Genomic DNA, 13,097 nt, shown 5'->3' on the forward strand with positions numbered 1-13,097 from the left:
GATTTTGCTTTGAATAATGGTAACATACTGTGTGTCATATGGCACTAGTCCAAATTTCAGAGAATATTTTTGAGTAATTTTTTTTTTTTTTGTTTGCTGTTTTCCAGTAATGGTTAACTATTAGAAAGATCCAAGGAAGGTACCAAAACACTGCTACAGATTATACAGCAAGGCAACAAACTGCGGGTTTCACATTTAGCTACCAATGATGTTATTTTAAATGTCTTTTTTTGGAGACTGTTTGCACAAGAACAGCCTGTTACTCATAACAGCCACTAAATACATAGTTGTGAGTATAGAAGAATAATAATTTGAATAAACATCCAAAGATCACTTTTTAATTTTCACCCGAGCTATAATTAGATGTTATGCTGATGTCTCTATCAGCTCTTCCAAAAACAATTTTCAACTAGCTTATTTTGCTAGTTTCCTAGCTTGTTTCTGAGAAGGAAAAAAAGTAAAAACAATTTTATTTTGTAAAAAAAAAAATAAAAAATTAGTCTGGACCAGCACCAACCCTGGGCAGATTTTCTTAAGAATGGCTTCACTTAATCCAAAAACTATGACTATAAAATGTTTTCAGCTGGGATTCAAAACATCTAAATCTAAACAGTATACCACAGTATTACCTTCCATTAAACAAAATGAATTTGGGCTGCACAAAAGAATATGGGAATGGGAATATGGTTCCAGAAAATTAAAACGGTATTATTTATTTATTTTTTTTGGGTGGAGGTTGTAGTGAGACCTTACATTTGCTCAGATTTATTTCTAATATTTTGGGTACTTATTGTAGGTTTTAAGTATATTCTTCGATGTTCTTTAAACTACACAGAACTTTTTAATTCCTAGCTAAGACATTAAAGATGAATCAATTTAATTGGAAAAAGAAATAATTTTAGTCTGTATAATGCCTGTATATAAGATTTGTTATATTTTTATTTGTTAAGATTCCCAGTTGAACAGTTGACTTATTTATATACACTAATAAAAAAGTGTTTATTTTATTTAGCTTATTATAGCTAAATATACTTACTATAGCTTATATTAGCTTAGTTTATTTTATTGGTTAAGATTCCTACTTGTTTGTTTCCCCTCCCCTACAGATACGTGAGTACATGGCAGACAACCTTTGAAATGGAGGCACAGAAGCATCCTGGTGTGACTGTTGCACTAGCAGATCAGCCACTTCCAACCTCTTCTCTTCAGCCTGCACAGGGTTCTTCAGCTCTCAGCCAAAACAATGTGATTCCTCAACAGGAGCAAGCGCTGTCTCAACCTGTGTATCTAAAAACCCTCACTATACCCCTGTATCAACCCGTCCAGCCAGGATGCTTTCAGCCAAACAGCCAGTTAGTGCCTGGCAGGCGCTGTGTAAATCTAGACAGCGGTAGCATACCTTTAATCCTGAATCCACTTGTTCCTTCAGAAGGCACAGATCAGCCCCAGTCTGTTTTTCAGAAACAATTTGGGCAAACTCTAACGTTAAACATAGTAAGCACTTTACCAGTTTTATCATCACCAAATTCTTCTATAAATGCATCTATTGGAAGCCCAGGAAAAACAAAAAATGCTGGGAAATATATCTGTAAACACTGTGGACGAGACTGTTTGAAGCCAAGTGTCCTTGAGAAACATATTCGCTCTCACACAGGAGAGAGACCCTTTCCATGCACCACTTGTGGTATTGCATTTAAAACTCAAAGCAATTTGTACAAACACAGAAGAACGCAGACACATGTCAACAATACGAGACTACCCTCTGATTCTGACAATACTGGCATATTGGAGCAAAATGAGAAGGTAAAAGAGAACATCATGTCACAGCAAAGCACCAAATTACACAGCAGCATCTGTGAAGACAAGGGGACGCAGATGAAAAAAGTGACTTTGGAGACCAGTGATGTAACAGACACTAAGAAACTTAATGACCTTTCAGTGCCGGCAACAAGCAATTCATCACTTGCTTCAGAAAATCCAGAAAGAACTAATCAGTCCTTTAGTTCAAAGACTGAGCAGGGGATTCCTGAAAAAGAACCTCAAGGTTTATCATCTCCAGTGGCTTTGCCAAATGGTCAGTGCCAGAGAAAGAAGATACAGGAGCAAATAAGTCCATCTGCCAATAAGCACATTCAGTTGCAAAGGCAGCAAGCAACCTCTTCAGAAAAACAGTGGGATTACAAGCCATTTGACTGCAAGCTAAAGAAGTGTGAGAGCACCGACTCAGGGTATCTGTCACGCTCTGATAGCACAGAACAACAGATGGCATCCTCCAGCCCGCTGCACAGTCTCTATGAACACAGCACTGAACTGGAAAATGAAACTGCCTTCAGCAGCTTAAGGTGCACTGCCGGAAGCAGTGCAAAGCTAGACTCAGCTGAGAAAGCTACAGCCTTGATGCTAGAGAAAAAGAGGCTGGAAGAACACATTTCAAAACTTATTTCTCATAACAAAATTGTAGTGGATGATACTCAGCTAGACAATGTTAGGCCCAGAAAAACCATCCTTTCTAAACAGGGGAGCATAGATCTGCCAATGCCTTACACATACAAAGACTCTTTCCATTTTGACATCAAAACTTTTGATGTGAATAGGAAAAAGAACCTTTCTCTTTGTTCTGCTAAATCTACCTTTGCACCCCTAGAAAAATGCAAGCCGATGTTTTTTCATTCGGTGCCCACCCAGTTCTCCACGACGATAGACGCTGTGCCTGTCACACGAAGCAACTCTTTGCCATTTGTGGAAGGCACAAGAATGGTACATGACAAAGCAGGCTGCTCAAAACCACCTTCTCTTACTAAGCAGTCTGTAACTGCAGGCACTGCTAGTTTGCTGCCTAGCAACAACCTCGTTGCAAATTCGGTGGATTTTCCTAATAGCCATCCTCGAGCTCTAGTCAGACAAACAGCAGTGGATGACTTGCCACTAAGTAACGTGGCTGATCCTCCTCCCTTGGAAGAGTTGCAAGCAAGTAAAAAGCCTGGGGCTGGAGAAGTAGTCAGCGCTAAAAATAAGAAAAACAATCAAAGGAAGCTGAAGATGTTCTCTCAAGAAAAATGGCAAATGTATGGAGATGAAACGTTTAAGAAAATCTACCAAAAAATGAAAAGCAGTCAAAATGCCAAGAAAATGAAACAACGGGGGAATAAGATTACAGATATTGCAGGCTTCACTCCTGATTCAAAGGAATCTATCAGCAGTACTGAAATTACTGAAGAAAGAGACGTCAGGAGCTCTCCAAGTGACAGTCTTTCCTCCCTCGTGACAACAGATTTAAACACTGTTAAATCAGAAACGTGTACTAATGGTAATCATACTCTACAGAATGTGTCCTCGGAGGAAACTGCAGACAGTTTAACTTATGTAATGGAGACATCACATTCAGTAACTGCTGGTGCACATGGTGTAATGAGCACAACTTCCCAAGATCATGTCTGTGGCAGCGACACAGACAAATGCACAGGTGGCAACAACACATCACTAGCTCCAAGCAGTTGTGAGCTCAGGCTGCAAAATGCTCAGTGTCAACTGAATGCTAGCAGAATGAAGGATGACTGCTTGCCAGTACAGAGTAGCAAATGGGAGGAATTGAGTCCTGGGAAAGAATCCAGTACATTTGAATCAGATTATAAAAGCACTTCAAACAATTATGGAAACCAAAACAGGAATAAGGAAACTGGCCAGCATGCCCTGACGCCCCTGTGGGTCCACTGCAGCAACAACAACAGAGATACCCTGGGGAAATCCCAGAATTTGCCGTCAGAAAGAAAAAAGCTGAAAGTTGAAGTGGAGAAGCAAGAAAACATTATTTCAAAGCCCTGTTCCAGTCCCAGTAGTGAGAACAACACAGTAAATGAAGTAGAGAGAATCTGTTGCACTATCACTGAATGTCTTTCCACAGTACCAGTGAAATTCTCCAGTAAAACAGAGGAGCAAAAAATAAGCATAGGAATTAATGAATCATCTGGAGGTGCTGAGAACGTGGAGTATATGAAAACAACCAGACTCCCCACAAAAGCTGTTAATTGTAGTGGTTCTAACCTTCTTTCACATTCAGCAGTTATCTCAAAAACTTTATCTGTGGGATTTTTGGGGCCTGAATTAAGGGGAAGCGATTGCAATTCTTTAGCCTTGCACAACGCAACAGATAAAGATGTCAAAACATGTCTTGTGAAAACAGGAATACCACTTCTCAGTGACAATGCTGGCGATGCACCTTCCAAACTTCATCATCTGCAATCTGGTCAGTTAACTCCGGTCCCACAGAAAAATGCCTTTCCTCCAAAATACATCCTTAAATTGCCACAAGACAAGAAAGCCTCAGATCTGTCAATTCTCTTTAAGCCTGAACAGAAGATTATATCTGTGACAGACACCTTAACCAACCCACCCTGCTCTTCTGACAGTGGATCACTCTGTTCTCATTCTACTGATGTGCTTTGGTCCCCTTTAAAATTTGAAGTGAGACAAAAGGGCAGCAAAGGAGAGCTGAAATGGAATGTACATGCAAACTTGAAAACTCCAGTATTTTGCTCACCAGTCAATTCAGAAACAACAAATATTTTAACCACAGTAGGCAGCACATTTTATAAGCAGGAAATTAAGAGAGAGGCTTGGAAAAATAAGCAGAACAAAAATAAATTAAATTATCAAAGGCAAACAGAGGAGAAGTGGATAAGCATAACCACTTCTGCACAGACCCCAAAGAACAAAATATGCTTTACCTCTAAGTATTCAAGTGGTTTTTTCATATCAGCTGACATCAAAGAAGAAAATAAAGTTTTACATCACCTTTGCTCAGGAAGTGATGCTTCGATGACAGCATCAGGCCACAGGGGAACTTCTAGCAAGGACACGGAGCCAACATCCATAGGACAGGACACACGTGGAAGCCCAGGCATTCTTAAGGACATGTCACCAACACTGCAGGATATGGAGCATTCTCAGAGCTCAACAGAGAGCTCCACTTATTTTTGCCATTCCTTTGGCACATTTTATTGCCACACTCTCACCACTCACTGTAAAGAATTCCCAGCACTACCCAACAATAGCCTGACTTACTACTCTGCAAGTTTAACAGTATCAAGCACCAAGAGCACCTTCCCATCACTAAATGCTGAACCTCGGTTAACGTGGTGCTGTTTAACCAAAAGCCTTCCTCTGCCTGCTGAGCAGAAGGGAAATGCAGACTCTGCTTATTCCTCCATGCACACCTGTTACAAGGAATCTAGCAATGAATGCACACTCTCAACATATGATATTTCTATTTTCAAAATGAAAAATATTAACAAGACTGTGGCCTGTGGCTTAACAAACAAGAATTTAAAAACACTGTTTTCATCCTTTTCTCAAGGACAACAGATGCAGGAGGTAGGATTATTAATCCTATTCCCTTTCTCAAAAGGGTGTAATTTGCTTGCAAAGATATTGTCATTTGAAAGATAAGAGCATTATCTAACAACAAGTTTACAGACATTTGCAGGTATCTGTGGATGCAGAATTTATAAGTTCTGTCTTTACAAGATAAGTCATATATTCATTTGGTGCATATACATACATATATATACATATTTGTGTGAATATTTACTGAGAATTTCAGTAGGAATGTTGTCTAGGCAGAAGACTGCGCATGGTGGGGGAATGGAACTAGATGATCCTTGAGGTTCCTTCCAAGCCAAACCATTCTGTAACTCATTCTATGATTCTTAGACTATAGTTTCTATTTCTTATTTTGTTCCAGTAGGGGTATCTGTTATATTCTTTTGTAACAGCATTTCATAGTTTTCATTTTAAATTAATACCTGAATTAGAGTAGGACTTATAAGACAGTCAAGCTCAAGACTTTATTTTACTTGGAGTCAAAGACAGACTATATACTAGATGTCTCATTATGGAGATAAACTGAAATGTCAACAAAACCAAATTGCATTAATACATTATAAGTGTTTAAGGCCTGAAAGCTTTTCATTTTTAGGGAAATGAAGTCTATCAGGATCCTAGAACAGCTCTGTAAGACTAAGCTTGTTTTTTATATAGGAATAAGAATACAAAAGAACATGCACTAATTCTATATAGATAAACAAAAGTTTAGTTTATAAAATTAGATGGACAAAGTGATTAGAAAAACACAACACTTCTAGAAAAAGTAGTAACATTTAACTACTATGCTATTCAGTTCTATTTAACAGGAGCACAGATTTCTAATATCTCAGTTAATGTAATTAACAATTTTCACATACTTTCAATGTTTTCAATATTCTCAACAGTTAAGCTCAGCAGCTGCTGGTGGTGCTTTCAAAAATACATCAGAGCAAAAGAAGAAAACAGCAGTTTGCAAAAAGGAAAAACTTACAACAAATAAACTCAAGAGAAGCCACAAACAGAACAAAATTAAACTCCCCCCAAAATGGTAAGGAATATATTTTTCAGCTTCATTGGATATGGACATCATTTTGCTATTATAGGTGTAATAAAGTCCTCAGAAAATAGAAAGCCAGCCCCAAAGTTCAATCTTGTCAAAACTGGGAAAAATAATTCTCTGAGAAAGATCTATTCCCACAAGGCAGCAGTTTCACAAAGGTAAATTATCAAAACATCAACATATTGTTGACTATCAGGAACAGACTTTTGCAAGCAGAACCAATTCATATTACCAATGAAATATTACCATTCCATATTACCATACCATTTACAAAGGAAAGATGATGACTGGTCAGTTGACTCTCTGACTTAGAAATTCATCTCTTCCAAAACTGTCAGCATTTCATTTTGTTTGAGGTGAATCAACATATTTCAATTTTCATTCCTGTTACAGTTAAAAGCAGCATGTAAGATCCTTTTAGCCGCAAATCTATATCCTAAACTTCTATTAAGCAGAGAACACTTGATAAATATCAAGTTCTAATACAAAGTTAAAGTTAAAACCAGCTGTAGTTTAAAGGATCATTCAGTTTAAATACAAAGCAGGATGAATATGAGCACAAAACTATCAAAGGCACATTGTATCAATCAGCACAGCTCCTCTGACTTTAATGGGAGTTCATATCAATGTAAGATTTAGTCTCTTGTCTTTCAAGAGTATGGGGCAGCAGAATGTCTGATGAATGACTTCAATAAGAAACATATATTGTGTGCACGCATCCCTCTTATTTCATGACCAAAACCAGACAGGGTTGTCCCTTGAGGACAAATCAGTGTCAGTAACTTAATCACCATGTCTAGCTTGGCAAACAGCACTGCAATTCCAAATGATCATAAGAACAAAAATACAACACTCAAGTCTATGTTACCCAAACAGTCCAGAGGCATTCTTCTGGGACTTCTTTTTCAGCTTTATAAAAATTCTCTTTCTTTTCTGATGATCTGAGAATTGATTCATTTGGCTATATCAAGTAAGTACAGGGACTCAATTAAATACAGAGACCTGAAAGCCAGTACGTATTGGTAGCTAACTCACCAAAGTATTAATTGTGAAATGTAACACATTTTTCGAATACACCAAACACCTAAACATTTAAGATTTGCCCACCACTCTGTGTATAAAATGATTGATTCTATCAATATAAAAATGGGACCTTCCAATGGAATTTAGTCCCAGTCATTAAAACTAACTGAACTAGATAGAGTATAAAACAAAGAAGTTGGATTATTCATTGTGAGCTTTGTAAATAACTGAAATATGTTGTTCATTAGTAATGATGAATATGTCAAACACATGAAGCAAAATGAAAAACAAAAAGTCAACAACCATGGTGATTCTTGTATACATGTATTTCAAAAACTTCAAAAAAAAAAGTATATTGTTTTAAAATTCCAGCTATAGGAGAAAGGTTTCTGGATCTGTTATTCCTGAATCTGTTTCTCTTAGCAAACCAAAGGTTTACTGAATCCTACTGAGAAAAAGTTTAATAAAATAATTGTGGATCTCTTGTCTAAAATCCAGATTTTTTGAGTTGACATAAAACAACATTTTCACAGTAGTAAAGTCCCAAATTCCCAGGAAATTTGCCTGATGCTGTGGTATTAGTCTACCATGGCTGCTTTTAAATGACACATTTTTGTGTATCTTTTCAATGTCATTTGCATTGCAGGTACAGAGGAAGGCATGTACATGGATATGCTCAGCTGAAAATGAATCGACTAAGCAAGAGGCACTGTTTTCCAAACAGAACATGGGATGTTTTGAAAAAGGGCTATTCATCACAACCCTGTAAATTTAATCAGTATAAGAAGTGCCATTCCCTTCAGGCAGAAGTACAAGGTAAGTACTTTGAATATTTTGGAATGTATTGAATGTTTGGTTTTGAAAAGAATGAACATTAACAGTATCTCTGATATGTACCTGTTTTGCACTGAACTGCAAAAACACTTTTGTCTTTCAGTATGTTCTTCAAGTAAAAAGACAAACATCTCACACATGATTTTCATCCATATCCTTACTTAAACAAATTTGACAATTAGGAGGGCATTTTAAAAAGAAACAACACAAAACAAACTTATATTAGAAGCCTGAACAGTTTAAGATAGATCTTTACAATTTCCTGAAACAAGATTGTGTGTTTGTTGTGTGATGCTTCGTGTATTGACGTGCTTTCTGTGGTTCAATCAACATATTCTGCCCCCTCATCCACAAACTTAAAGGAGTGGTAGTAATGCAAATGTTGTTTATCCTATGGCCATCTTTGAAGCAGAGACAATACCCTGTGTTTGTTTATAGAAGATCTAAATAGCTATTACTCTGCAAGACATTTTTTAGTGGTTGTTTAAAAAGACACATATACAGTAGCTGAGAAAACGTATCAGGTGTAGAATAAAAATTTACAGAAAATAATAAATACATGACAATTAGTTCAGTGATATGATGAGAAATTTACTAAGTAAGTTCTAGCATGTGGGGGAACAACAATAAAAGTAAAAGCTTCTTCAAACCTCTTTTTAATAGAAAATTACCTACACCAGCAAAAAGACTCATCTTGTTCCACCTCAGACAAGCCACTTTGCAGTAGGAAGAAAGAAGGAAAGAATACCTCAGGAATATTTTCCTATACTGAAAATCTAAACCACGCTAAGCAAAAAGACAAATTGGATAAAAAAGTAGGTATTGTACTCTATATGACTGTTTATTACAAGAAAAAATGATAGTGGCAAAACTTGAATTATATTCAGCAGTTTTAAACTTCAAGTTGAGAGTACTTTATCTATTCACAGATTTTGATTAAAAATGTTTTTTAATTTTGATTAAAAAGTTATTTTGGGGGGTTAAAATATAATGGAAACTTACTAATGTTAGAATTTGCTTTTTTAAAAAGAATGATTAAATTTGCATGATTTGGAAAGTATATTTCTCTTGCTTGCTGTCTTGGTTGGCACTGCTGTTGGAGGTGCTGGTAGTTGTAGCACAGAGGATGCTGAGATGGAGACAGTTAACTTGTCACTAGGAGGATGCTAATGGACACACAGCAGTGGGAAGAACGCGTATGAAACTTCACAACAGATCTTCTTTAGCCCTTTGTGGACGCCTGTGTGGCTATGGTTTTGACACTACCAATAGCTACATTAGCTTAGATGGGGGCCTTAGACACCTGCACTGGCTGCAAACAATGCTGTTGCATGCAGTGCCAGCATAGCTTCTGGGGGAAATATTCTACACTTATCCTAACTGTTATACTTTTCCCTAGACTTGCCACAATTGAAGACAGAAGCTCCAGAACCAGACTGTTTTTATGTAGCATAAGCACTGGTGCCTGATGTAGCACAAGCACTTAGGAGCCTAACCCTTAAGATGTGTTTTATGAAATATTTTTATTTCCTACTCATATCTTACCACCTCAGACATTGTATTTCTTGCAGACTCATCCTAAACCTTTCCCCCAACCTTGCATAAACATCTTTGCAATATGAATATTAAAATACCTTAATGAAAAGAACATCATCCTAGATAGCACATATATAGCTTGAAATATCTAATTCCTATTATCCATATATTATTAGCACGATTTGTCACCTAACCAAGAAAAAAAAAAAAAAGGAAAAAAATATATCCGTTACTACACCTCCCCCATACTGGGAGGAAAAAAAAAAGTTTTCTCATCAAAAGAGAGATGAGTGACTTGGCCTGCAGTAATGGAAAACAGTAGTGCAAATATAATCACAGTTGTATAAATAAAGGTTGACATTATCCTTAATTACTCCATTGATATGAGTTATAGCAGAGGTAAACGCTTTCTACTGACATAATTAATATTATTATTATTGCACTCTTTTAAAAGATAGCATTGCTCTGGATTGAAATTTTAAAATGTAAACTTTTTTCTTCCCTAATTTCTACAGGACATTTCTGGGCAAATCAGGGAACACACAAGAAGAAATTTCTCATTTCAGAACATTATACCACCTCTGGAAGTATCTATGACAACTCATTCCTTTTCATCCACGGTTAATACAGCCATGCAGCAAGTCAGCAGTGCTGTGGAAATTTGCTGTTCAGTGACACAGCCACTTGTGCTTCAACAATCAGTTCCAGGGGAGTCAGAGACAAATGTTCAGGCTGACTCAATGGCGTCTTCTTTTTGGTCTCATCCTTTTGACTTTAGAAATATAGGCACAGGTGAACAATCTGATAGCACAAACTCAGAGGCTGCTGGTCCTCTTTCCTTACATCTAGAGGCAAGCCAGGAAATTATATTAAAGGTGGAGTCAGAGAGTCAAAGATCTGGTACATCAGATCTGGTGATCCAGGCCTCAAGAAAGGAGAAATGTCCAGTTGAAGAAAATATATATTCATCTTCTATGGAAAACTCAGCTCCTAGTTCCCAACCTGGATGTTCTCGTTCATTAGGATCAAAAGCAGAGTTTCCTCTTGAGTCAGTCTCTACAGCTAAATTACCCAGTGTAGAACACACAGAACGGGAAAACTTTTCTCAAAAAGTCCTTGACCTTCATGGAACTTCTGACAAGAATGGAACCCCCCTGCAGTCAGAGAGCTATGGAAGGACACACAGAACAGCTACTTCTACTTTTAAAAAGCCCTCAGTAACTCTCAGGTCTCCCGAGTTCAAGAATTACTCTGCAACACCTTCCAAGATATACAAAAAGAGAGGTTTAGAGATGATGAGGAAGCAAACCAGAGTTGAATATGATGACACTAGTAGTGATGATGAAGATAGGCTTGTTATAGAAATATAGACAGGCTGCTAATAAGATGTTTGTATGATGGCCCATTACAGAAGGAAATACCGTGGATGTTTGATCTGTATTTCTGAAGCACCTTAAGATCAGAAAAGCCATTCCTCTGTGCAACTGGCAGCATTCTTTTCTGAAGAGAGTCCTCTATTTCTACTAGGAACTTTTTTAAAGCTTATTTGAAACAAAAGGGGGAGCTGGCATCATTTATTTAAATGCAAACGGTAAACCTGCATAGGGGTTTCTAGCCTTGTTAACCTTCTTACCAGTCTTATATAATGCCCACAAGTGCCAGCTGCCAGAGGTTATATTATTAAAAGACAGCAGCGTGTTTATGTAAATACACACAGTAACAGTAGCAGCAGCTTCCTCAATATATAAGCTAAGATTTCCTGGAAGGGTATGGGTGTATTCTCTCCTATATTCTCTTTTTCTGTAGTCACTGCCATTTGTAATGGGAGTGATAAACTGGCATTAAGGAGAAGATACACTGCCTAAACGTCTGTGGTAATGAAAGAGTCTGCAAAAATGCTGATCTTTCTTCATGTTGCACAAACGTCAATGCTTCTTTGTGACAAATGACACAAGCACGCTTTGCTTTGTGTTTTGTGCCTTTTATGCCAATATCTACTTAAATATTCTTGATTTCTAGTTGGAGAATATGGATGTTAGCTATTAATATTTCCTTGTGGCATAACTTTTGACAAGGATCATCACATTGTGCTCCAACCAATATAATCTGGCATGTTCTGTTTTTATTGTAATCTTAAATTTAAGTGCAATGATGTTATTTTATTGACAGTAAAGAAGCTATATGGCATAGCTCTCATAGTTCTCTCTCTCTCTTTTTTTTTTTTTTTTTTTCTTTTAACAAAAAGTTTTGTGCTATTAACCCCCAAATTTACTGGTTTCTATGTGAATAAATTATTAGATAGTTTAAATTGGCCAAGTGTATTCACTTACTTGATTAAACTGATAAACATTAAAACTCTCCACTTCTACACTTGGGTTTTATGGATAAACTTACATGGAATATTTGGAATTGCTTTTACTTTATTTATGCACAGTTTAGCTTACATAGATCTTATAGGGAGATCTAGTATACTACAGGAGAACATAAATGTATATGTGAAAAACAATGCCAAAACAGCTAACAGATGTAAAACCAAGTGCTAAGTCCCATGCAATTCCTGTATTTTCAGCTGGCTTACAAACGTGACCATTCTTGAAACTGTCCATACGGAACTTCAAGGTTAGCTGTGATTTATGTTTGTACATTTACTAATGTACAGAAAACAAAAATTGTGATCAAATCATTATACCAATTCCTACTTCTAACGTAAGGAAAAAAAAAATGAAGTTAGGAAAAAATATCTACTCTTTCAGAACAGAGGATGAGCTGTGAAAGGTATTTTTTCATTTTTAGAAATGTTACAATATTGCTCCTTAACACAGAATTTTCAGTAGCATTACACAAATAATTGGTGTCAAGATTGTGAGGAAAAAATCCAGGAATATTAGTTTAAGATTTTCATTTTCATGCTTTACTTGTCATTTACAAAGTGCTGAAATTTTACAACAATGGTATTAATACTATTCTGCTGGGTTGTGATCAGAATTTGCAGTTCAGAAATACAGTGAACCAGTCCGTTTTCTTACTACATTTTATGGTAAACTTCTGTAAATTTCAGTTACATTTCTACATACAATGAGAGGATAAGATGAAGTAACAGCTTCCTTAACTTAGGAAGCCTTGTATTCAGAGGTCAGCAAGCATGGGGATATAGTTGAAAAATGAATGACACTGACCATGGTGGATTGCAAGGCCCTGTAAATCGTGTATTTTGTTGACTGAGAAACAGTACAAAAAAATACCAGTTTGTTTAGGGTGGTACAGATGAATAAGAATGATATAC

At 36.7% G+C, this 13,097-nt stretch overlaps 1 protein-coding gene across 1 annotated transcript; it reads left to right on the forward strand.

Annotated features, from left to right (window-relative positions):
• Window positions 1-1,119: 1,119 nt before the first annotated feature.
• Window positions 1,120-11,184, forward strand: ZNF831 (zinc finger protein 831; the record flags this gene model as incomplete). The annotated part of the gene is made up of 5 exons (XM_084296593.1): window positions 1,120-5,370; window positions 6,267-6,409; window positions 8,091-8,260; window positions 8,942-9,093; window positions 10,330-11,184. Exons 1-5 carry the CDS (start codon window positions 1,138-1,140, stop codon window positions 11,182-11,184), a joined length of 5,553 nt encoding a protein of 1,850 aa, XP_084152719.1. The 5' UTR covers window positions 1,120-1,137.
• Window positions 11,185-13,097: the final 1,913 nt, after the last annotated feature.

This window comes from Netta rufina, assembly GCF_964035555.1.
Source record: "Netta rufina genome assembly, chromosome: 16".
Taxonomy (NCBI): Eukaryota; Metazoa; Chordata; class Aves; order Anseriformes; family Anatidae; genus Netta; species Netta rufina.